This window comes from Vulpes lagopus, chromosome 12 (assembly GCF_018345385.1).
Source record: "Vulpes lagopus strain Blue_001 chromosome 12, ASM1834538v1, whole genome shotgun sequence".
NCBI lineage: Eukaryota > Metazoa > Chordata > Mammalia > Carnivora > Canidae > Vulpes > Vulpes lagopus.
The window spans coordinates 69737431-69763410 of NC_054835.1; the positions used below are offsets into that span (position 1 = coordinate 69737431).

At 44.7% G+C, this 25980-nt stretch overlaps 1 protein-coding gene across 1 annotated transcript; it reads left to right on the top strand.

The window, feature by feature from the left end:
• Window positions 1-25667, top strand: TMEM165 (transmembrane protein 165). The gene is made up of 6 exons (XM_041724397.1): window positions 1-445; window positions 11699-11924; window positions 19590-19765; window positions 20304-20486; window positions 23729-23834; window positions 24691-25667. The coding sequence occupies exons 1-6, from the start codon at window positions 236-238 to the stop codon at window positions 24765-24767; spliced, it is 978 nt and encodes a 325-aa protein (XP_041580331.1). The 5' UTR covers window positions 1-235; the 3' UTR covers window positions 24768-25667.
• The last annotated feature ends 313 nt before the right edge of the window (window positions 25668-25980 follow it).

Sequence of the window (25980 nt, forward strand, 5' to 3'; positions counted from 1 at the left end):
GGCGGCGCCGAGGCAGTTGGAGTCCTGAGGCCGCGCCGCGGGAGCGGGGGAGGGCCGCGCGGACGGCGGCCTGCGCTGAGCCTCTCGCCGGGCCTCGCCGGGCCTCGCCGCTTCCCGCATGCTGCCGGCTGCTCGCTAAGCGGCGGCGGCGACGCGTGAGGGGCGCACGGCGGCGGGGCTCCGGCGCCCGCACTTCCTCCTGCGGCGCCGGTGCGTGGCGGCGGCGGCCGGCGGGATGGCGGCGGCGGCGGCCCGGGGGAGTGGCCGCGCATCTGCGGCGCGGCTGCCTCTGCTCCTGCTGCTCGCGCTGCTCTGGGCCCCGAGCGGCGGCCGCGCAGCCCCCGACGGAGAGCTCAGCCACCGGAACAAGGAACCGCCGGCGCCCGCCCAGCAGCTGCAGCCGCAGCCCGCGGCGGCGCAGGGCCCCGAGCCCGCCCGGGCCGAGGTGAGCAGGACGGGCCGGGGGGCGGCGGGCGGCGGCGGGCGGCGGCGGGCGGCGGCGGGCGCTTCCCCGGGTCGGCCCGGCCGCGCCCGCTCCCGTGGGGGAGGGGGAGGCGGAGGGAGCGCGAGCGCCGGGATGCCGCGGACGCGCCCCGGGGACCGAGTCTGGACCGCGGACAGCGGGCGGCTCCCCGTGTTCCCCGCGGGCAGCGGCGTCGGGCGTGGCGTGGCTGGGCCCGCTCGCCCCTCGCTCACCGCTTAGCCGCGTGCGGCTTTGCGGGCGCGTGCGTGGGCCACACGTGCCTGGGTCGCGAGGCGTGACTCTCCCCTCTTAGGGGCGTGCCCGGGTCGCGGGAGGGCGGAGCGCCGCGGCGGGGGGGATGCCGGAGCCGGGTTCGGGCGCGCCCCCTGCCCCCTCGGTACGATCGTCCTAAGTTACGTGCAGAGTCGCTCGGTCACTCGTACGCGGAACCCGGCGGGCGTTTTCAGATGCCGGTACCGGGAAGCTGGAGGCCGCGGTGGGAGAGGCTTGGCGCCCAGCCTCCCCGCCCCCCAGGCCTCCACTCCCGCCCAGGCTGCGTGTAGACCGTCGCCACCTGACTCATGTTTCTGAAATTGAAATCTGTTTCACTTCTCGGAAATCCTCAGGGGGTTGCCCCTGCCTACTGCCTTGAGCCCATCCTCTCGCAGGATGTGGAGATTTCTTCCCGATTTGGCCCCGAGTCAGCCTCCAGGCTCTTTAGACGCCACTCCCTTGCTCCTACGCAATATCCAAACCCCTCGGACTGGAGGTGTGCCATGTGCCCTGCGGCTGGTCTCCCCAGCAGACAGCCTCCCTGAAAAGGCTTTGGTGGGCTTGGGGCCCACGGGTCAGAACCGCACCCATCTTTTTTCTTTTTTCTTTTAATATTTCATTTATTTATTCATGAGAGACGCACAGAGAGAGAGGCAGAGACACAGGCAGAGGGAGAAGCAGGCTCCATGCAGGGAGCCCGACGCAGGACTCATCCAGGGTCTCCAGGGTCATGCCCTGGGCCGAAGGCGGCGCCAAACCTCTAAACCACCAGGACTGCCCTTTTTTTTTTTTTTAATTTTTTTTTAAAGATTTCATTTATTTATTCATGAGAGACAGAGAGAAAGAGAGGCAGCACACCCATCTTTCAAGAACCAGCAGATCCCTCCTCTCTGAAGACTTCCCTAAAACTTCGTGGTAATTTCTCTCTCCCGGTCACTCCTGGGCTCAGCTGCCCCTCTAGCTATTTCCACTTCTGAAGTTGAACTGAAATGCTGATTGGTGAAATGTATTCTTAGTGTTTATCTTCTGGCCCTCTGTCATTTAAACTCATTATCTATCATTAACTCAGTTTTCAATCGCAGTTACTGTGGGTTAAGTAACTCTGTGAGTGAGAGAGATTTTGAATGTAACATTCCAGGCCTTTCATCAGAGTTTTAGTCCTATAGTGATTTTTGGGATATAAATAGTGGTAGGTGTGGTTATTAATAATACCCTCCTAGACAGGAAAAAGGTCTAGCCTTGTAAAATAACGGCAGCAGTGTGTAGTGACTGTATTTAGGTGGTCTTAAGGATCCTTGCCTGTAAAACTGGAGATGGGACAGAAGGGACAGGCACGGTATAATATGATTTTTGTCTTTAATATTTTGAAATGCAGTTGACCCTTGTACAATGGGTTTGAAGTGCATGGGTCCACTTATACGTGAATTTTTTTTTTTTTCAGTGAAGTACTGTAAATGTATTTTCTTTTTTTTTTCTCCCCCCCCCCTGTAAATGTATTTTCTTTATGATTTTATCATTTTCTTTTTGCTAGCTTATTTTATTATGAGAACACAGTATGTGGTACATATAAGACAAAATATGTTACTCAATATCTGTGTATGTTATCAATAAGCCTTCCTGTCAGCAGTAGGCTATTAATAGTTAAGTTTTGGGGACCCCAAAGTCAAATGCAGTTTTCCCACTGTGCAGGGGCTCCATGCCCCTAACCCTTCACTGTTCAAGGGTCAGCTGGTGGTTCTTTTAAGAGTAATTTATTCTAAATTGTTCTATATTGTAGTAGAATCTAAGTCTCTTGTTTTAATTATATTTTCACCTAACATTTTGATACAGTTCTGGCTTTTTTCTCTGCAGTACTATAGCATGGTGGAAGAGATTTTTCTTTCATGTTTTCTAAACCATGTAATATAAGTTTGCTTTGCTTTTTTTATTGAGTTGGTAGAGGTAAGATATGGTCAGAGTTCAATTTAATAACTGGATAAGCAAGGGCTGAACATTGCTAGATATCTCTATGTTGCAACCGATTTGCTTTGCAGCTGCATCCAGTAGATCTTATTAAAGGGTAGGATATTTAAATTTACTTTTCTCATGCTACTGTGTGAGACTGGACTTCTGAAAATGGAGAGGGAAGAGTCTCTCCTTCACCATCCTGGTAGACATTCACGTGTAAGATGCATTATAAAAATGTTATATCTCAGGGTGCTTTGAAGCAAGACAACTGAACTTCTGACAGGGCTTTCTACACTGGGTTGGTTTGTTTTTCTATAATCAGGTAAAAGGAAGTTGGGGGAGTTCACGCTCTACTTTGAGTTACAAATAAATTACCAATAAACCCCAGTGTACAAACCCATGGAAGAGTAGTTGTTGACCGCTTGGATCTTTTCATTTATGCAGTTCATGCTTCTAGTGACTTTTTTTTTTTTTTCTTATTCCTTCCCTGAGCGGAGCATGTAATACAAGAAGCAATAAGTCCATTTAGTTGGGGGAGATCAGACAGATTTAATAAAAGTGGTTTATAATTTGCTGCATATTCTGGAAGTCCAAAGAACTGCTCTGGTTGCACAGCATGGTTGATAAAGCCACAAAAGCCTATTGCCTCGCCCAATACAAATTCTTGTTATTTTACTTCTGCTTTACTGTTTCTTGACATTTCTTTTAGTTATTATCTTTGAACTGTGAGAAGGCCTTCCGTGCAGTATTTTAAACTTTTTTTTCCATTTTCATGAGGTTGTACTCCTGCTCCATACAGCCCGGCCTTGCAATTCTAGCCCTTTTAAAAGAAGCAAAGAGAGAGGCTCTTCGGTGATTCCTGTCTTACTCATGATTGCTGTGTCAGAATGAAGTGATCATGATGTTACTGAGTTTATTTGGTGGTATTCTCCCATCAAAGAAATTAAAAAAAAAAAAATCGGTGAGGCTAAATACATTGAGTACATTTCAAATTTCTATTTATGAATACATTACAACACAGTATCATTTATAAAAATAAAGTTAAACTTATTAAAACAAGATGTATTTATAAAAATCTTCTAAATATATAGTATTCTAATGTGAACTCATGATAACAGAAAATAAAATACTAGCAAACCTAACCATTTACAAATAAAAAGACATGATAGTGAAAATTTATAATAAAATACAATCTTATCTTTTAATAGTCTCTTATTTTTTATTTTCTTAAAGATTTTATTTAGAGAGATTGCGTGGGCAAGGGAAGAGGCAGAGGGAGAGGGAGAGAGAGCATTTCAGGCAGATTCCCTGCTGAGCCTGGAGCCAGACACAGGGTGGGTGGATCTTGGGACCCTGAGACCATCACCTGAGCCGAAATCAAGAGTCAGTTGCTTAACTGACTGGACCACCCAGGAACCCTTCCAGTCTCTTAAAACTGGGTTTATCCGTGGTGTCAGTCACACATATATTTTTATGCACATTTCCCACCTTGTGGGAAAGGTAAAGTAATGGGGAGGGGACAGTTCAAAGCCAACTCTAAGCATTTTCCTCTAGATTCCTTTATCTCCAAGTAATTTCACCTCTTGTATGATGACTTGTTGAGTGGCTTTATTGCTGTTTTCTTGCAGGGAGACCCGTCCTTTTCCGGGTAGCTGGTCGTAGCTCCTGTTTTGCAGGAACATCTGCATCTTCCCTGGCTCGTGCAGCTGCCTGGCTGGGGTTCCCACGCAGGTTTCATTCAGGTCACTGCCGCCACGTGCCCATCTGAACTCTAGGGCTCTTGTTTGCCTTGTTGGCATTTTCATCCTTCTCCTGAAGATCATGAAAGCCCAGAAGAATACTTTCTAAAATGAGGGACTTTTCCCCTCCACCATTTTTCAATTTGGAACTAATTTTATGAGTAAAGATGAGTTTTATTCAGCAATTTTTTTTTCTTTAAATGAGCCCTGCTCTCAAGATGTAAATACTTTGTACCTGAAACCCACCATTTCAAATGAAAATACTGAAATGGTGGTATTTGCACGAAGGAGCACTGGTGTTTCATGACTGATAACACTGTGTCGCTGGATGGTGGGATACTGGACTTTCTAGCCCCTGTCCGTGGCTCGCCTGTGACATCTACACTTTCTGCCTTTCTCCACACGTGGGACGTGACCGCCATCCTCTCCGTGCCTCTCCCCTGTGACCCTGTGCCTGTCCTCTTCCCACCTCCGCTACTTCCCCCCTCCTCAGGGTCTTTATTCAATACTCACTTTCTGTCTGTTGACACATGCCCGCAGACTTCTCCTTTTTGGGAAAGATGGGAAAAAGACCATTAAATTTAACTACTTGACTGTATTTGTTCCTATTTTTCAGTTTTATAGACCAGATTTCTAACTAGGGAATGAGCTGCTCTTTCACTTCAGTTTAGTCTTCCAGTGTCTGGCTTCAGTCCCTATCTTTTCATTGAAATTCTGGGTTTGAAGGATTCCTACAACCTACCTACAACCTACCTACTCGCTACGGCCTGGGGTCTTTTTCAGATCTCATTTCACACTGTTCATCCTCCTTTAAGAACCCTACCCCATCTTGGCTGGATGACCCTCTGTCTTAGTAAGCTTACACCTCTCCTCTTCTGTTAAGTGGAGATAACAGCTCTCAGGTTGTTGAGTAGCAGGGTAAACCGTATATGTGAAAGTATTTGGCGGCTAGTTAGTAGCTCAGCGAATGGTGCCTTCCCTGACTTGACCATCTGCGGTGCTGTCCTCCCTGACACTGAATATCCACGATGGGTTGTGTTGTGTTCTGTTTATCCCCTACGTCCCCCTTCCCTAGGTAAAGACCTTCTCTAGGGCTTATTCTTTTTCCACTTAATCCCATCCCCCCTTCCGTTGAAAATCTCATCTACTTGCAGAGCATCTGGCTGATGGCCTCTTGGAAACCTTCACTTGAAATGCTTTTTACGGCCTCACAGTGAACCTGTCTGGAACCTTATCTTTTTTCCTCTTGCCCACATACTTTGTAGGAATATAAATAATTCTCCCAGTAAACTCAGCAGAAAAGCTTACAATCATCTTTGATCCCTACATCCCCCTCCTCAGCTTTTTAAAGTCCTCTTGATATCTTTCCTTTCCATCCTGCGCAGTTTTCCCTTCTTTAAATTGTCTTCAACATTGGTCTTACTTAATGCAGCCGCCCTCCTCATTAATTGGTCCAGTGGGTGGCCTTCTCTACTTCCTACCGTGATCTATTAGTCATATTTGTGGCTTCTCAGAAACTTTGAAGGGCTTCTTGCTTGCCTCTGAGCTGGTCTAACTAAACACAGGATTTTCAGTCTGAGTTCAATTTATCTTTCTCATCTTACCCCAGCCATTCATCTGAAGGTTTACTCCCTGTTCTCTGAGCATGCCTGTAACCTTTCAAATAGTCCTGGGAATGAGCTAAGGGCACATACCCCGATGCATCTTGAAGTTAGTCACTCTGTGAGTGACTGGTACCAAATCCTGCTGTGGCTTCAGGGAGGCTGATGAAATGAATTTCAGGGTCGCCCCCCGCTACACCCCCGTGGGCCAAAGGTTGCCCCACAGGTTGTTAATTCCTCCATACTTCCACGTAGTAAATAAGTACAGAGCCCTTACTTTCTGGTTGGACCTGCCTGTGGCCAGATATATCCTTCAAGGAATTAGTTCTCCATAAGCAGAGCAAGAGATTGGGTCAAGAAATTTTTGAAGCAGTGGACAACAGGTGTCTGTCGTGTGCATGAGAAGTACAGAGAATGTAGAGTGAAAAAGTATGCCTCTTCTTCCTCCTATATTCTAGTTCAGGGGTCAGCAAACTGCATTTTACCGCTGGCTCTTTGTTTTTATAAATAAAGTCTTTTATTAGAACAGAGCCATGCCCATTCATTAAAGTATTATCTATGGCTGTACTCAAGCTATAGCATGAGTTGGGTAGTTATTTGAAGAGACCATGTGGCCCATGAGGCTAAATATTTATGCTTTAAGAAAAAGTTTGTGGACCCCTGTTCTAGTCATTGTGGTTTCTTCCCTGTAAACACCCAGGGCTGAGATTTGGCATGCGTTAACAACTGTAATAAACTATATACCTACTTCCTATATGCATAATATGTGCTTTTTTTCCAATTTAGAAATACCCTACTGACTTCTCTTCATTGGCATAAATAAAACGTTCTAATTTTTACTTACATTTTATTTTATTTTATTTTAATTTTTTTTTAAATTTTTATTTATTTATGATAGTCACAGAGAGAGAGAGAGAGAGGGGGGCAGAGACACAGGCAGAGGGAGAAGCAGGCTCCATGCACCGGGGGCCCGACGTGGGATTCGATCTCGGGTCTCCAGGATCGCGCCCTGGGCCAAAGGCAGGCGCCAAACCGCTGCGCCATTCTGAGACATGGAGCGACCATCTATGTAACCAGTTCCCTGTTGATGGACATTTAGTTATTTTGTCTTTTATTATTACAGATGATAATATTACAGTTATAGATGTTACTAATACAAAAAGATTAAATCCTTGAGTGTTCCTACCTTAAACTTTGTTTCAGTCATGTATCTGCCATGACTGGTATGCATTCACTTTCACTTGAAGATAGTAGGATCATTGGACTGGAGTCGTTGGGGTAGGCCTTGCTTCTGAGGTTCTGTGTAAGTTGGAACTTGAGCAATCAAGGTAAATAATGAAAAGGAGGTAGGAAGGGGCAGTAGGACTGCACGATTGAAGGCTTGTGGTTACCAAGAGCTCCCCAGGCCCTTGTGTTGCACTGCTCAGAACTATAGCCCTGAGCCATGTGGTGCTTCTTAGGCACTTGAAATGTGTCTAGTCCAAATGGAGATGTGCATGAGATGTGTGTGTTAAGTAGACAGATGCCAGTGTGAAAAAAACGCTGTGTTTCCAGAGTAGTATTTCGGATGTATCAGGTTAAATAAGATATTATTACAAATAATTTCGTCTGCTTTTACTTTTTAAAATGGGGCAATAGAGAATTTAAATTACGTGGCCTGCATTATTTTTTACTGGGCAGCACTGCTCTGGCTCATCCTTCAATATGGAATCTGAGGCTTGTTGTTAAACAGTGAGTTAACATGACAAACTTACTTTAACAAAGATTAAACTGGTCATGTTGTGGTGTGCTATGGTAACTCCTTATAACCGAGTGCTAGGCATCACTCTCACAGCTTTACATGTAGTGGCCGTTTAATCTTCACCGTGACCGTGTCTGTGGAGCTACTACTCTTACCCGGCAGCTTGAGTCGCAGGGAGGTAAACTTCCGGGCCCGAGGGCAACCGGTAACTGGTAAAGCCTTGGCTCGGGCCCAGGCAGCCTGATACCAGAGCCACGTATTAAACCACTGCAGGTCACCCTGAAGGTGAGTTAGAAAAAAAAGGAGATGCTCCTGCTCCTGCGCAGTGAGCACTTAGGCATTTGACAGCAAATGAATAGAGGCTGATCGTTTCCTGGCTCTGTTATTAGCATTTTAAGTTTTAAATTGATCTCTGTAATACCTGGTGGCTTTAGCTTTACGTTCTTGTCACAATGGTGGTTGGTGTTTTAACACTATCTTTTTGGATATCCCAGATCAGCCTTATGTATAATAAAAGTTGCAAGTCAGTTTTCCTGTGTTCTGTATATAGCAAGTTCTTAAGAATATGTAGTTTTTTGTTTTGTCCTCATAAGGCAAGTTTTATTTTGTCCTTATTTCACAGAAAAACAGAGAGGCTAAGTAATGTGGCCGGGGTTTTATGGCTGCGAATTATAAAGCCACAGGAATATGTAGTTTTGATCACTGTTGTGTTTTTAAAAGCAAGCATTTCTGTTTGAGTTTAGAGCTAATTGGTCATAAACTGTGTATATTTTTTCCTAAACATTTTCTTGGAAAATGGTTGCACTAACAAGAACCGGAGTTGAAATGCGTTTTTTGTTTTTTGTTTTTGTTTTTGTTTTTGTTTTTTTAATGATGGCTTAATGATCCTTTGAAGAGAAAGGAAGCTCATTCTTAAAGGAACATCAGCATAGATGGAACTAAAGTAGTGATGGACAGAAAGCAAGAATTCCTTAAAAGGGTACTTGCTTCATCAAGAGCTAGCTTCCACAGCTGTCCTTTTGGTTTAGTCCTAACACCAAATATTTTCTCAAATGTTAAATCTCCCCAATTTTTAGCTGAGAGGTCTAGTTTGATAAATGCTTACATCTTGCTGATATTTACTGTGGAACTGGGACTCAAGTTTATGTCCCGAGTTGAGGAATGACATGCGGACTAAGAATGTAGGATTTGATTCTTTAACATCTCTGACGAGGACTTTTGTAAATAAAAGTACTTCTGTTTTTTTCTTTTTCTTTTTTTTTTTTTTTTTTACGATTTTATTTATTTATTTGACAGAGAGAGCACAAATGGGGGATCAGCAGGCAGAGGGAGAGGGAGAAGCAGGCTCCCTGCTGAACAGAGAGCCTGATGCAGGATTCCATCCCAGGACCCCCAACCAAGATCATGTGAGGCTCCAGGCACCCCAAAAGTTATTTTTTTACCCTATTAAATATCACGTGTTCTTGGGGTGGTTTTTTTTTTTCTTCTCTTTTTTTTATGTCTTAGGTTTGTAGAGATTCATAGACTTTAAAAATTAATTACAGATGGGCTGTTAGGATTGGAGATGTTTATTTTTTTTTTATTTTTTTTTTTATTTTATTTTTATTTTTTTTTTAAGAGCATTTTTTTTTAATTTTTTTTTTTTTTAATTTTTATTTATTTATGATAGTCACAGAATGAGAGAGGCAGAGACACAGGCAAAGGGAGAAGCAGGCTCCATGCACCGGGAGCCTGATGTGGGATTCGATCCCGGGTCTCCAGGATCGCGCCCTGGGCCAAAGTCAGGCGCTAAACTGCTGCGCCACCCAGGGATCCCGGATTGGAGATGTTTAGAAGGGATTTATCTAGTCCACAGTTTCTCAGCCTGGGAACTGTTGACATGTTGGAGAGATCATTTTTGTTGTGGGAGTTGGGGGTTGTCCTGTGCATTATGTCCCATCCATAGCAGCATCTGTGGCTTCCACCCGCCACATGCCAGTAGTTCCCCTTGAGCTGTGACAACCAAAGTGTCCCTGGACATGACCGAAAGACCCCTGAGAGACAAAGTGGCCCAGTTGCAGACATCGTGCACTCCCTGTGTGAGGAGGGTCTCTGGAACACTCTGCTGTAAGGAGGGAGCTTGCCGCTTCACCAGCCATCCAGTTCAGCCTCCCCGGGCAGAAATCTTTTCTCTGGTAAACTGAAACTGGCCTCCTAAGACTCCGCCTGTGCCTGTTTTCGTTCTCCCTCTTTGCTCCCCAGCAGAGATGACTTCTGCAGGCATGGAAGGTGGGCCCCAGTCCTTCCTAGTCCCTAATTTGATTGTTTTAGAACGGTGTTGGCAAGCTGGTTTTTTTTTTTGATGGACCAGATAGTATTTTAGGTTTTTAATTTAAGGTCTCTGTTGCATAATTTTCCCTTCCTTCTTTCATCCCTCCCCATTCCAGTCCCTCTTTCTTTTTTTTGCAACCCCTTAAAAATGTTAAACATTCTTACATGAGTTTCAGGTGTACAGCGTGGTGATGCGACAACTCTCTCCATTCTGCTCCCTCTGGAGTGTGGCTACTGCTGTCACTGCACGCCTACAGTCCCACTGACTGCATTCCCTGCGCTGTTCTTTCATCCTCGTGACTTATTCCAGAACTGGAAGCCTGTAGCTCCCACTCCCCTTCACCCATTTTGCCCATCACCTTACCTACATCGCTCTGGCAGCCATCAGTTATCTGTAATTCTGAGCTTGCTCTGCCTTTTATTTCTTTGTTTATTCATTTGTTTTGTTATTTTAGATTTCACATATGAGTGAAACCATACGTAATTATCTTTTTCTGATTTCACTTAGCAAATAGCCTCTCGGTCCATCCATGTTGCACATGGCAAAACTCACATCTTTTCTATGGTTGAGTAATATTCCAGTGTGTGCATGTGTGTGCGCGCGCGTGTGTATACACACTGTTATATCTTTATCCATCCTTCTATTGATGGACACTCAAGTTGCTTCCCGATTTGGCTATTATAAATAATGGTGCAATAAAGATAGGAGTGCATATATCTTTTCTAATTAGTGTTTTTGTTTTCTTTGGGTAAATACCCAGTAGTGGCATTACTGGATCATAGGGTAGTTCTATTTTAAGTTTTTGAGGAACCACCATGTGGTTTTCCACAGTGGTTGCACCAGTTTGCATTCCCACCAGGTTCATGAGGGTTTCTTTTTCTCCACATCCTCACCAACACTTGTTGTCTCTTATCTTTTTGATTGTAGCCATCCTGACAGATTTAAGGTGATACCTCATTATGGTTTTGATTTGCATTTCCCTGATGATTAGTGATGTGGAGCATATTTCCATGTGTCTGCTGGCTATCTGGATGTCTTTGGAAAGATAACTGTTCAGATCCTCTGCCCATTTTTAATCAGATTATTGAGGTTTCTTGGTGTGGTATAAATTCTTTATATATTTTTATATCCTCATATATACTAAACTTCATCTTAGCTAGAGCCATTTCTTGCTCTAGCCTGTTGAGAGCTTTCTGGATTCTGTTTTGTCCTATAAAATGTTAAAGGGATTTCTCTCAGGTTTCTGTTGGTTGAACGTTTGACAAACGTACCTGGCTCTCCTCCACTCAAGGTACAAATAAAAATTTGAATGAGATGTATCTAAGAATCTCAAATCACAAATATGTAGAAAATAAGGTAGTTTCAATATGTGGCTATTGCTGGTCTCTATTTCTTTTTAAAAAATTATTTTGTAGAATTATACTTGGACCTGCCTTGTAACATCCATCGGTTGGCGGTTGGAGGTTTGGGTCATTACAAATGGCTTTCAAGAATCCTTAGACAGTAAGTCAGTCCAATGACCACAACAGAAAGACTTTAATTCACATTCAAAAATAAAAGAATTTTAAGTAATGATTTTTTCCCCAAAACTAGCTGATACATATGTATGTTTTTTTATTTCAGAAAGGATTTACACCAGCTGCCCCGGTTCATAGCAATAAAGAAGATCCAGCTACCCAAACGAATTTGGGATTTATCCATGCATTTGTCGCTGCTATATCAGTTATCATTGTATCTGAACTGGGTGATAAGACATTTTTTATAGCAGCCATCATGGCAATGCGCTATAACCGTCTGACTGTGTTGGCTGGGGCCATGCTTGCCTTGGGCCTAATGACGTGCTTATCAGGTGAGTGTGTTTTTTCCTCCTAATGACTTTATTGAATTAAGGAGAAAGCATGGTGCCAGGGCATTGAGTCATTGACTCATTCGGCTGGTTAGGTGCACTTGGGTTGACAGCATTCCAGAATTTAGTCAAGAGAAAATGGTGTCGGTTACATAAATTACTAAAAACCATGTGGTACTTTTGAAATTGACTTTTTCAGCGTTTCACAGCCAAGGTCTGTACTCCTCATTTATTCACAAGTTTTTTTTTATCCTGGCTTTGGCTGTGTGTACCCTGGCTTTTTTCTTTTCAGTCCAGATAAGCTTATAGCTGATTATATCCTAGAAATAGGACTCAAGTCACAACAGAGGATTGCCGATCGAAGGACATTTCAAGAACATGTTGGAAACCAAGAACTGTCGAAGGACATTTGGTAATCAGGAACTGAGGAGTCACTTTAGGTTTATTGTGTTTGATTAAGCTGTTCTTACCCATTCTAGTAAAGGGATGAATTTGTTCTTAGATTTCCAGTTTGTGTTACTCTTGCATGGGCTTCAGTTTTTCAAAGAATTAGACCATGAGAAAGTAAACTTAACGCTAAATAGTGAAGCATGGTTGAGTCTCTGGTTCAGAAGCCACCCCAAGCCACCAAGCTGGGTGGAAAACCCTGACCTTGCCCCTGAGAGTCAGACTTGGGTTGGAACCTGACTGCTGTGTAGTGGCCTACTGGTAAGTTCCTTCACCTGTGAGCCTCACGTCCCCGTCTGTGGAATGGGCATGTTAATGCCTGCCTCGCCCATGGGACTGTGGCCTGGGTGTCGGGTGCTCAGTCCTACCCTCTCCACCTCTCAGACCTTGCAGGCCTCTCACGGAAGCTGCTCCTTCAAGTATGGCACAGATTCTCCTAATGGCTGCTTGGACGCCTGTTAAAGTTTATGTCGTTTTAATTCTGTCACAAATAAATATTTTACTGATTAAAATAACTTCACTACTTTTCACATTTTATGAGCTCATTTTAGCTTTATTCATATTTTCTAATAAACAATTTTTTCTTCAAAAGTACATTTTGATAGAGGAAATAGGAAGAGTGGAGCGAGTTGTTGGTGAAGTCCTGTGTTTAGAATGAGTTTGAATGATACCAGAGAATTTTGTTTTTGAAGCTTTGGCTTTGAGGGGAACTGGAAAGCTGGCCTTTCTGCCGGTCCCCACCTCAGAACCTGGTGCTCTGGGTCCCCACCGCTCCCCGAAGTGATAGGTTCCTTTTCCACAGCCCTCAGCTGTGCCTGCCCTGACTGAGTGCCCGCCCTGCCCTCCCTCGCCCGCCTGCCACTGGGGCTGCTGCTGGGCGCTTTCTCCCTGGCGCTGCCGGAAATAGGCTGGAGCCGTGGTCTGCCCACCTTCTCCTTGGGTTTCCAGAACCCTTTGGAAAAACTGTGTACCCTCTTTCACGTGGAAGTTATTAAAAACTTTTTACCATAGTTTAAGGAGTCGCAGAGATCTAATTTTTGGCATATTGTGTTAAGTAGAACTGTTAAGGTAGTCTTTTAAAATATATCAGGTGGGATCTAAATACCTTTAGCAATTTGATAACCACTGTCACCTTCGTTCCTTTAAAAATACCTGAATAAACTCTTCCTTAACATTTGTTCTTTCTTCCCATTTAATTCTAGAGAGAGAGAGAGAGAGAGAGAGAGAGAGAGAGAGAGACACAGGCAGAGGGAGAAGCAGGCTCCATGCAGGAAGCCTGATGTGGGACTTGATTCTGGGTCTCCAGGATCACACCCTGGGCTGAAGGCAGCTCTAAACCGCTGAGCCACCTGGGCTGCCTTCCCCTTTAATTCTTATTTTTCTTTCCTTTCCTCATAGAATTTTACCCTAAAGGTGATAACTTTCTCCTTCAAAATCTTTTACGGCTTTTGTTCCTTCAGATTTAGCTTGTTCAACACTGTCATTTACCTGCAGCACAAAAATGCGCATATCACTTGAAATTTTTTTTAAAGATTTATTTATTTTAGAGAGAGAGTGCATGTATGAGGGGAGAGAGAGGGAGAGAGAGAGAGAATCTCAAGCAGAAGCCCTGCTGAGTGTGGAGCCTGACACAGTGCTTGATCTCATGACCCTGAGATCACGACCAGAGCCAAAATCAAGAGTCGGAATGCTTAACCAACCGAACCACCCAAGTGCCCCATATTTTATTTTTCTTTATAAATTGAGTTTAAAAAGATACTGATGGTTTCCTTTAAGTCTCCAATGTTAGTGTTTTTACAGATTAAGTCATAGTTATTAATAGTAAACAGTTGATAAAAGCAAAATATATCACAAACCAAAAACATTTATATATATTTAGCTAATACATCACGCTACCTGAAACATTTTTAAAAGTTTGGAAGTGCATCTCTTAATGAAATGATAGAACTGTTTTTTCTTTCTTTCTTTTCTTTCTTCCTTTCTTTCCTTTCTTTCCTCTCTTTCCTTTCTTTCTTTCCTTTATTTTTAAGTAGGCTCCATGCCCAGCGTGGAGCCCGATGTGGGGCTTGTACTTATCCCTGGGGTTGAGAACTGAGCTGAGATGGAGAGTCAGATGCTTAACCGACAGCCACCTATGTGCCCCAGAACTGTGCTTTTTACATTAGTTCATATGAAGTAAGGTTTATCCTGCAGTCTAATCTTTATTTATTTTTAATAATAGAGGTAAAGGTGGAGAAGTTTTATTCACATAAATAAGTAGATAGTAAGGAATTTTGTTGTAACTGATACTTCGTTTATTGGACTCCTGAGTTTTTTTTTTTTTTTTTTTTTTTTTTTTTTTTTTTAAGATTTTATTTATTTATTCATGATAGACATAGAGAGAGAGAAGCAGAGACACAGGCAGAGGGAGAAGCAGGCTCCATGCACCGGGAGCCTGATGTGGGATTCGATCCCGGGTCTCCAGGATCGCGCCCTGGGCCAAAGGCAGGTGCCAAACCACTGCGCCACCCAGGGATCCCTGGACTCCTGAGTTTTAAGCTAAAATGATATACTAGTCTGTCATCAAAAATGTTTTTTAATGGTTTACCAGCTGAACAATTAATAACGCTCAATAAGATTACTGTTGATTTTGTTGAAAGCAGAGAATTGGAAGCCATCAAGTATACCAAAAAGTTTCTCTGAAATTTATCAAATGACTGTTCTTACGCGTTACTCCTTTACTTAGAAGGACCATGTTTAATTGGCTCTGTTTAGAACCGATTGAGAATATTGGGATACTGTTCATTTCATTGTACTTTTGCCAGTAAAGGATTTTGTTTAAAAATCGTATCACATCACATCTTTTCAGTACATTTTCGGCAGCGCTTGGCACTGCAGATTTAGCTCGCTCCGTTTGTGGAAGAATGCCTGCCACCCTCCCTGATTGCCGCAGCAGTTCTAGGAGGTCCCTAGTAAATCATCCGAGTCAGGCTGGCTTTCTGTCAGAAATCATCTGACTTGGTTTTTGAATTTAGGTGAACATGACCTATACGTCCCCATGACAACCATCTGCTTTGGCATTCCTCTGAAGGGGGTGATGGGTGGCTGGATTAGGCAGGGCAGCTGCTTTGAGAGTGGCTGGAGGATGAAAGAAGACCCCTCGGGCTTTAGGATTTCCTCTGATGCTCTCTCTGTCTTGGGGGAAATGCATTTGTTTACATTGGTTGGGGAGAGAAAAGAGACCTGATCTCTTAGTGAAAACTCACTCCTGCCAAGGCCAAAAAACCCCATTCTCATGCCGTGACCATCAGTTCCAAGGAACATAATGCCATTATTTCTGATGTCAGGACCTTAGCAGAAACTTGCCTAAGCCGGGGCAGGCCCGAAGCCCTGCGTCTGGTTTATGACGCCTTGACTGAGGACACCGGTCTTTTAGATGGCCTCTGCTGCCCGAGGATGTATATGCTCATCCTGTGAGGGAAACGCGCCACAGCCCGGGTAAAAGGCATCCTTGTAAAGGGAGCAGATGGCAGCTGGAGAAGGGACGTGAGGAAGGGGAGCCTGCCTGACTCCTTAGCGTCGAGCACGTTTGCAGGCAGAGGAGTCCCTTAGGAAGGAGCACCTATGCAACTTCAGCATCAGGAAATAGATTGCTCTCCGAAGTTTCATCCGCATCCCCCTGTGAAGTCTCTGCATCCTGGGAGCAGCTCGGTCCCAGGTTGGAGGTCATGCACTTGCGGGTCTCGAGTCTTCTGTCCACTGGTGGAGGGCTCGGCTGCCTGCGGGGGTGCTGGCCCTCGGTACCCCTGGGCTTCGTTACTGCTGCCCTTCGCCCCCACGCTGCCCTTCTCCCATTTCACTCTTTCTCCACCTGTAATCTGATGTCTGCTTCTGGCACTTTTTTGTAAAGATCACTTCAGTGATCGGCTTCCTCTCTAGAGTTCAGGTTCATTTCAGCGAGCCCCACAGACCACATTCACGGCCATTCCCACCTTTTTATTCTCTTGGCTTCTATGACGCTGTGTGTCTATAGTTCGATTTCTGTCCCTCCTGGAGAAAATTTCACGTCACCAAAGATTCATATGCCCCACACTTTTATCCCATTTTCCCCCCTTCACACTAATGTCCTTTCGCTGAGCTTCTCAGTGAATCCCACATCTCTCTCTTCACCCCACGTGAGTTTTCTTGGAATCTCAACATTGCCAAGATGTAGAAGGACCAGTACCTTTGTAGCTCTGTTCCGACCAGTTGCAAAGCCCTCACTTACGGAGAAGTAACATCTCACTGTGCCCAGAGCAAAAGTGCTTGGGTGTCCGAGGCAACATTTCCAAAGAGAGAAAATAGAGGGACAGTAACCTGGAGAAGAAAAATTATAAAGCCACATAGTTTCTCCTTGTAGAGATGTCAGGCAGAAAAGATGGCATGGGAGGTATCTGTAAGTATCCGTATCTGAAGATAGAAGGGAAACTGAGTTAGGAGACTTAGGATTGCTAGATTCCATTTTTGAATTTTAAAACCTTTTATGGAAAATATTTTACATTTACAAAGTGGCAAAAATAAAAGAGTGCAAAGAACACCTGTATACTTTTTATCTAGATTCACTGTTAACATTTTACTTCACTTGCTTTAGTGTTTGTGAACTGTCCGGCTATATCCAAGTAAAATTGTGCACATGTATGTACATAAGTGATTTATGTGTTTATAGATATATGTAACATATACATACTGTATCTATAGATACATAACGCATGTACATATACACATATTTTATATGTATATGCACACATGGACACTTGATAGGAGCTTTACCATCCCTGTTTTAGTTTTTTTTTTTTTTTTTTAAGATTTTATTTATTTATTCATGAGAGACAGAGAGAGAGGCAGAGACACAGGCAGAGGGAGAAGCAGGCTCCATGCAGGGAGCCCGACATGGGACTCTATCCGGGGACTCCAGGATCACATCCTAGGCGGAAGGCAGGCGCTAAACTGCTGAGCCACCCAGGGATCCCCCTGTTTTAGTTTTGTCAGTAGACCTGACACCTTCTCTGGCAGCTCTTCCCCTCCCGTAGAGAAGCGAGTCCAGGTTAGGTATTACATCTGGTTCTTAGTCTCTTAATCTGGAATTTCTGCACCCTTTTCTTGTGTTTTACGATGTTAACATTTTTTAAAGATTCCAACCCCCCCCCCCCCGCCCGCCCCTTTTAATGGATCACTCCTCATTTTGTGTTTGTCTGCTGTTACCTTGTGATTAGATTAACATTGTGCATTCTCGACCAGAATACTGTGTAGGTGTTTGTCCCTTTGAGAGTGTCCCGTCTGATAGAACAGGACGTCCATCTGTCCCTCACTGATGTCAAGATTTCTCTTGTATATGGTCTTTGTCTCTTTCCCTGCAACTAATATGCAGTCTTTAGGGAGAGTCTTTAAGACAATATAAATACTCTGTCCCCATGTTTAGAGTGGATGATCCTCATGTGATCTCTGCGTTCCCTTGGTGGCTGCACCACAGTGGCACTCGGGGTCTCATGCCCCATCCTTGTTCCCCATGGGCCCTGATGTGCTGCACTAATAAGAGCTCTCCTTCCCATCCCATTGGCTGGTCTATGTATTGTCAGTATAACCTGAGCAATTTATTTTTTCAGTGGGTTTTAGTTACTTAACTATATTGCTTCAATTGTCCCAGATTTGGCTGGAGGGTGCCCTTGCAAGCTGGCTCCTGGTCCTTGTATCCTGCTCCTGTCATCGTTTTTGCTCTGGCTTACTTTCCAGTCTAACAAGATAGTGCAGGTTCATCTTGTATCCTGAGTGTCGAGCCCTGGAATTAGCCGTTTTCCTGACAAGCCTTTTAGGGGGAAATGCTATTTGAAACCAGGGTCTGTGAGTAGAGTGGACTCGTTACTGAGATGTCTTTGCTTCGTTGGCCTTTTCAGTGGAGAGAGCTAGAAAATACATGTCTGTGTCGTGTGTTCATATGCAGATTTGCAGATATACATATTCATACATACAATTAAAACATACGTGTATACATAAGCATAGATTTGATGTATTTCTAACCATGATTTTAAAACCTTCAATTTTGTAATACAGTGAACTGGGAACATTTTACCTATGTGGTTGTACATTTGATGTTCAGGCAGATTTTAAGTGCTGTGTCCATTTTATTAAAAGAACATGTTAAATGAAGAGTAGTTGCGTTTATTATGTATGTGGAATCATCCTCTGGCCCTTCTATAGCTTTTAAATTTTAAACACTGCACTGATAATACTAGTGTAATTTATGTTTCACAATTAGGATTTGGAATCTTGATATGATTCCAAGTATAGTTTTTTGTATGAGTTACACATTTGTCCTCTTTTTTTTAATGATAGGAAAGAATGAGTACATTTTTTTTTTAAGAATGAGTAAATTTGAATAAATTTTAAAGCAGAGTAAGTTTGAGTCTGTCATAAATGTTATTTTAATATATGCATAGGAGTTATTTTCTTTTACAAGATACACTTAAAATAGGAGCAGAGTTTGGGTCATACCTATCATTTGAGAATCTTGTCATGATTGTTTACTTATAGAAGTTTGTAATTTAAAGATTTGTGATGAAGTATCACTTACATATGAAAGTGGTATAGCATCCAAGTTGTAAGACCTCAGGATCTTTAGAGGGCGTCAAAGTTAACTTTCTACCTGAAGTTCTGTGCCCGGCATGACATGTGGCAAGCCAGGCCCTGGCTGAACGTGTCTGGAGAGGAGTTCATTATCTCCCTGTGGAACACATGCCGTCTTCATCTGGACCATTGGTTTCATTGTGTTAGCTAACACTGGCTTGATCCAAGGTTCCAACATTGGTAAAGGGAAAGAAGTGGAATTATTTAAGGTTATTATGTGTTGGACTAGCTTCTTACGTAAAGATTAGCTTCGAGGTGGCTTCAGAACAGTGTTTTTTCTTTTTTTTTTTTTTAAGATTTATTTATTTTAGAGCGAGTGAGTGCGCTTGAATTGGGGAGGAGCAGAGGGAGAGAGATAATCTGAAGCAGACTCTGCAGTGAGCATGGAACCGGATGCAGGGCTTGATCCCAGGACCCTGAGATCACGACCCAAGGCGAAATCAAGAGCCTCCCCCTCTACCGACTGAGCCACCAAGGCATCCCGAGAACAATGTTAAATTATGATTTCTAAAGTTAACTGTTCTGTTGCTTGGTTTGCGATACGTGCTAAGTAACAGGACATACTGTTGCATTTTCTTCCAGTTTTGTTCGGCTATGCCACCACAGTCATCCCCAGGGTGTATACATACTATGTTTCAACCGCATTATTTGCCATTTTTGGCATTAGAATGCTTCGAGAAGGCTTGAAGATGAGTCCAGATGAAGGTCAAGAGGAACTGGAAGAAGTTCAAGCAGAGTTAAAGAAAAAAGATGAAGAAGTAAGTCATGGCAGTGTTAGATACCGGGACCAGAGAAGCACCCAGCTAAGAGCCAGCACTCCGAGCTCGTGGGCGGTGCACCCTCTCTGTGTCACAGGTGTGGGCTACACAAAAGGAGCTTGTGCCGGGTTTGCCTCCTAGAGCTGCCTGTGGTGGGACCCGGGGTGAGGTGGCCGGGAGGGAGGGACGCTGGGCTGATGCTGACCTCCAGGGATCAGGCTCCTCAGTCAGGGATTAGGAGCTCCCGCAAAGCAGGAACCATAGTTTATATTTGACATGTTTTCTCCCGCAGCATTTAGGATAGTAAGTGAGCAGTAAATACTGATTTATTTGTTGCGGAAGAATGGAAGAATCGAGAACATAGTGCTTGTTGTTGTGTGACATGGTTCAAAAGAAAAGTGTGAGGTCACGTAATTTTAGTTTCTTGGAGCAAATTCCAGAGGATATAAACCCTTTTTAAAAGAAAGATTAAGTGATTTTGTACTATTTTGATTTTTTTCCTGGGGTTAATGTTTCGCTTGCTCTCTTTTTAATTTAGTTTCAACGAACCAAACTCTTAAATGGACCAGGCGATGTTGAAACGGGTGCCAGCACAGCGATCCCTCAGAAAAGATGGCTGCATTTTATCTCCCCCATCTTTGTCCAAGCTCTTACATTAACGTTCTTAGCAGAATGGGGTGATCGCTCACAACTAACTACGATTGTTTTGGCAGCTAGAGAGGTGGGTAGTACTTGAGAAGCAGCTGCTTCTGTGTCCATGACGCTTAAGCACGGCAGTGTTACTTTGCTCCACAGGACCCTGGGCCGAGGGCCTGCTTCACACGCCAGACGACGTTAGACCTGAATATCCTGGTTCTCTTTAAGATGGCCCATCTCCGGTTTCGACAGTCAGATGGCATTCTGCGTCCCAGCGGAATTGCCATCTTTGGGCTTCTCCCTGACTCCTCCTCTTTCAGTTTTGCCACAATGATACCGTGGCCGTTGTCTTGACTTGGTTTTCTGTGTGTTTTCTTAGAGCTTTAGCGTTGCACAGGTTACGTTACAAACTGTCATTCGGTGGAACATTAAACAGCCCAACTGTCCAGCACATGAGAAATTAGTTCGTTTATTTACCAGTTTCTATGTACCCCTGGGAATACTCAGTCCTCGGTGAACAGAAACCTCAGGACATCAGATGGTCACAGTCCCTATCTCTGGGTAGGGCGGTTACAGTTGACTTGTTCCTGTATATCCAGTTTCGCTCCTCTTAGACCTGGAATGCTAAGGCCTAGGATGGTGAGCTAGAAGAGGTTTCCGGTCACTCTGTCCTCTCCTTTGCTCGAAAGATATGGAACCTGCGGCGCAGACACTGGGTATCTTATCCGAAGCCAAGCTCGTTGGTAGCCGGGGGCAAGGACTAGAAGCTGGAGCGCTCTCCCTTCGAACATTTTCTTGTTTTGGCTGTCAGATGTCACCTATTTAAAGGAGACCTTTGCGGGGGGTGGGGGGTGGGTTGTTTTTTCAAAATGTTAATCTTTTGAGAAAGATTAGTTTCCCGTGGGGCATCTTATGGCTCACGCAGGAAGGTGAGCCGAGGAGATGGTGGCGGAAAGCAGTGCTGCGGTTACTTCGCGGCTCTCCTTGAGCGGAGCCGACACCGTAACTGTGTCTTTTTTGTATGTTAGGTTGCGTCGGTTTTCAGTCCAGCGGTAGGATTCAGATAACACGCTCGATCTGAATTAGTCCTTAGCCCCCGGGAGACGCCTGCCGTGAAGGAACAAGTTCCTGAACACAGGCCCCAGTTTCAAACAAGAGTTGAGGGCCGGGCCGGACGGCTGGGCCGGGGCTGCTTTGTCGGACAAGCATCAAAACTGCTGTAAGGAAAATAATGGAGGTCAGGTTTTCACTCGGGCCCTGCATTTTAACACTTTCCTTGAAAATGCCACCGTGGTGGCCGTGCCCTACATCTCTCTCGATTTCTGGCCTTTTTTACTGGCTTTCGGGTTGCCAGGGTTGGGACCTGGAAGTACGGGACCTTTCGATGGTGGGGTGGCTGTGTGGGGTGCTGACCGGACGGCAGAGGTCCTGGCGTCTGGCCTGCTGCCGCCCGCGTGGGGCACTGCCTCGTGAAGGGCCCCTCGGCGGCCTGCACGTGCCCCCACGGCCCCGCGGGCAGAAGTGCCGGCCGGCCTGACGTGTCTTGCCAGTTGTTTGTATAAACCGTGCTGAAGCGCGTTGGCTTTAGTCTGAACGTCATTCCTGCTTCCAACACAGGGGCCTTTGAGAGGTTAATGAGGGATTAAGCCAAAAAACAAAACAAAAAACGAAAGGAGAAAAAAGTAGGGGTGAGGTTCCAGGATCAAATAAACTTTGCAAATAACAGACTTAAAACTTTGGTATTAAAGGAACTGTTTAATTTTACTTAATCCAGTGACTTTTCAGGCGTCAGTTTCAAACACGGTGACCCCGCCCTTGCAGGCGCCAGCTGAGGCCTCGGGGCCCCGGGGCCCCGAGTTGGTTGACGGCGCTGCGTGTGTCCCCCCCCCCAGCAGGTCCCCACTCCCCCAGGGCCCCCCCCCCTCAGGGCCTCACCTCCCGGCCCCTGGTTGCTGGGACCTCTGCCCTTCTCCCAGCCCAGTCGGCACGCAGGGGGGTTTGCTCTTGTAAGAGTGTCACCCCTTCCTCATTTCCGCCTCTCTTCTGGGTGCCCCCCACCCTGCCTCGAAGTGGCCCCTCTGCCTCGGCCACCCCTTCAGGGCTGCTTTCCTTCGGCCGCCTTCTCAGGTCCTTCCGCTGCTTTCCTCACCACAGAACTCAACGGGCTCAACTTCCCCACTTTTAACTCCTGTCCACACCTGCTAACCTTGCTTCACTCCTCCCACTGAAGTCCTGTTGGTATTATCCTCACCCAGAGAACCATGGGCAGAACTAGGGGTGTCGTGCCTGTACTTTCTCTTCCCTAACACCTAGCTCTCCCTCATCACTAAGGCCCATCAACTACACCGCCTCAGTTTCTCACATCTGCCCACTTTTCTGTGCCTCCAGGCTTCCACCCCAATCCAGGCAGTAGCCTCCCCCGTTGACCACCTTGCCTTTAGTCTTGTTCCCTTCCCTTCCAGTTCATTCTCTTCTGGGCCTGGCCACCGAAAACCAACCAGTGTCTTAAGCCTAAATTCTAAGCAGATAGATCAGGTCCTTCGCGAGCTGACCTGGACCTCTACCGGGTTTTGTTAGATGGTCACATATTCTGCAGCTGTCTCTTACTGGTGGCCTGTTGTCTTCTAGTGTGTTCTCTCCCCCACACAACAAAGTCAAATCTTCCTGTTTTGCAGGCCTGCCTTTTTTTTTTTTTTAATTTTATTTATTCATGAGAGAGAGAGCGCGCGAGAGAGGCAGAGACACAGGCAGAGGGAGAAGCAGGCTCCATGCAGGGAGCCCGACATGGGACCAGGATCAGGCCCTGGGCTGAAGGCGGCGCTAGACCACCGAGCTACCTGGGCTGCCCAGGGCTTGCTCTTCTGGGAAACCTTCACTGGTCTTCCCCACGGGAGGCACCTCCACTTTGCTGTGGTAGCAAGCGTTTACTGGAGGAATACTGTGTCCCTGGCGCAGAGTTAAAGCACCGAGGGTGAGGACGCGGTGAAGGGAGGCGGGAGGCGGGGTCTGTACTCAAAGGCTGGCCTCCTTTCCTCAGGATAGCAGACCCTGCCCGAGGCGAGGTCTAGGTGGAGTCTCCTCAGCACTTGTCCCTTGAGAGCTAAATACCACCTGTGGGTGGAGTGCACCAACTGCTTTTGAGCTTAGACATTTTTCTTCTACTTTCAGCTCTATTCCTAGAGCTAGAACACGTTCCATAGATTACACACTTGGATTTTCAGAGCTCGGTAGGCTTTGTTGTTGTTGATCTCCATTTGCAGTGGCTAATAGTTCTCAGGTAACCATTTCAACCGCTTTTAAATTAACGGTAGTTATACTTGCTTCTAGGACCCGTATGGCGTAGCAGTGGGTGGCACGGTGGGCCACTGCTTATGCACTGGATTGGCAGTGATCGGAGGAAGAATGATCGCACAAAAAATCTCTGTCAGGACTGGTAAGTCTTTGGTTTTGTATTTTTATTTTTAAAATTTTACTATTTCTTAAAGTAGGCTCCACATGGGGCTTGAACTCACTACCCTGATGCTTGAGCCATCCAGGTGCCCCTTTTGTTTTTTAAATTACAAAGAAAATACCATTTGTTTTACCTCTTAGAATTACTAAGAGATGAGAGAAAGAGGAGTTGGTTCTAAATTTTTACTTCTGGAGTTCGCTCTGTCTCTACAACAAACGGTGACCTCTTGGAGGTCTAGGTCATTGCCTCTGCTATTGCAAACATGGGCTGTTTTTCACATACATAGATGCTGGTAAAATACAAATTCATCTAAAAGCCTTACTGGAAAAAAAAATAAAAGCCTTACTGGATTTATTGTCGCTTTTTATCAGTATATTTAAGTAAAAAAATCAAGTTGGAAATAAAACTTCTTGGCCTTAAAAGTATGTCTTACAAGATTGGGATTCGTAGGTGGAGACCGCTTACAGATTCCACTGAAAAGCTCCTGTGTAGCTGGAGGCTCTGTTGCTCTGGAGCAATAAAAAAATCTCTTTGCTTGTTGGGAGGTTGTTGAAAGTTCCTTTTAATAACAGTTTTTTAAGAGGAGTTGGGGTTCCATTGTTGCTTGTCAGCACGGTCTCAGTTTTAACACAATTGTCATTTCTGGAAACCGCGCTGGAGCAGCACTGGGTTACTCCTGCCCATTCAGGCATAGGAAGTATTCTTTGCTGTAGAAGTGGGGTTTGGGTGTTTCTAATGATTTATTTTCACGGTTAGTTCACCAGATTAGAATAATGGGCAACAGCTCCCTCATAGAGGAATTTTGCCTTATTTCGTTTTTTTTTCTCTTCTCTTACAGTGACAATCATAGGAGGCATCGTATTTTTGGCATTTGCATTTTCTGCACTGTTTATAAGTCCTGATTCTGGTTTTTAACAAGCCGTTTGTTCATTTGTATTTCGTTTAAGATAGGTAACTCTTATGTTTATGTACATAGTGTACATTATAACTAAAAGTGACAGAAGACTGTATTTTGTAGCATTGATTTGTGAGTTTGACCTATTTAAATGAAAGTATTATGTCAAAAAAAAAATCATTGATTCTATTTGCAACATGGATTTTTAAAAGAAACCTGACCTCTAAGTGTGGATTTTTTTCTTCAGTACAATTATGTTAATAATATGGTCACTTTCTCTTTTAGCGTTTGTGGGTTTTTAGGTGGGAGATGGTATACACAGAACCACTGTGCAATGAGGTCTACCCTTGGTTTTCTTTCAGCACTGACCATATTTTCTCCTGGATCACTGAGGTGTTTTATGATATTTGCCTTAAACTTTTCCTTGGGAGGAATGAATTTTAGCTTTTAAAATACTTCCTTACGGGCAGCCCCCGTAGCTTAGCGCTGCCTTTAGCTCAGGGCCTGATCCTGGAGACCCGGGATCGAGTCCCACGTCGGGCTCCCTGCATGGAGCCTGCTTCTCTCTTCTCTGCCTGTGTCTCTGCCTCTCTCTCTCTCTGTCTCTCTCATGAATAAATAAAATCTTAAAAAAAAATACTTCCTTAAGCCAGAAAGCAGTGTAATCACAAGCCTTTTAAAAATTAGTTTTTTTCTTTTTTAAGGTAACGTGTCACTGTAACAGGATGAGAATTGTTTGCCAGGTCCATTCTCCCCCCCCCCATTTTTTTAAATTGGGTGAGAAACCCAATATGAAAACAGTCAATATTTGACAATGTGGAATTACTAAATTACAAGAGAATACTATGAGTGTATTCATATTTTTTCTATATTGAATAAACAATGTAACATACAGTGTAAATAAAAGCCATATGACCAGAGCTTGTTTTCCCTTGTGTGTTATATAAGTGAGCCTGTAACAATAATTTACCAAAGCAGTATTAACAGTTATAGACCAGCTTCTAAAGTTGATGTTACAAAAGCAGGAGCGAAGCCTCTTCTAAAGCGCTGTCTCACTTTATCCTCATACAGCTCTGGGACACAGTAGGTTCTAACAAGATTAAAGAAAAAAAGTTGTATAGTAGAGCGGTATATCAGCCACCCGGTTTCGTTCTAGGGCTTGTGACCACCAGGGGAAGGCGACCTCCTCACACCAGCGTTAGTGACACGCTTACGTCAGTGTAGTCTAACGAT

What these genes read in the sequence shown, in the direction of transcription:
- TMEM165 (XM_041724397.1), top strand. Translation starts at nt 236, where the DNA reads ATGGCGGCGGCGGCGGCCCGGGGGAGTGGCCGCGCATCTGCGGCGCGG. An exon ending in CCTAATGACGTGCTTATCAG is followed by an intron (nt 11,925 to 19,589) that starts GTGAGTGTGTTT and finishes ATTTTCTTCCAG; the next exon opens with TTTTGTTCGGCTATGCCACC. An exon ending in TAAAGAAAAAAGATGAAGAA is followed by an intron (nt 19,766 to 20,303) that starts GTAAGTCATGGC and finishes TTTTTAATTTAG; the next exon opens with TTTCAACGAACCAAACTCTT.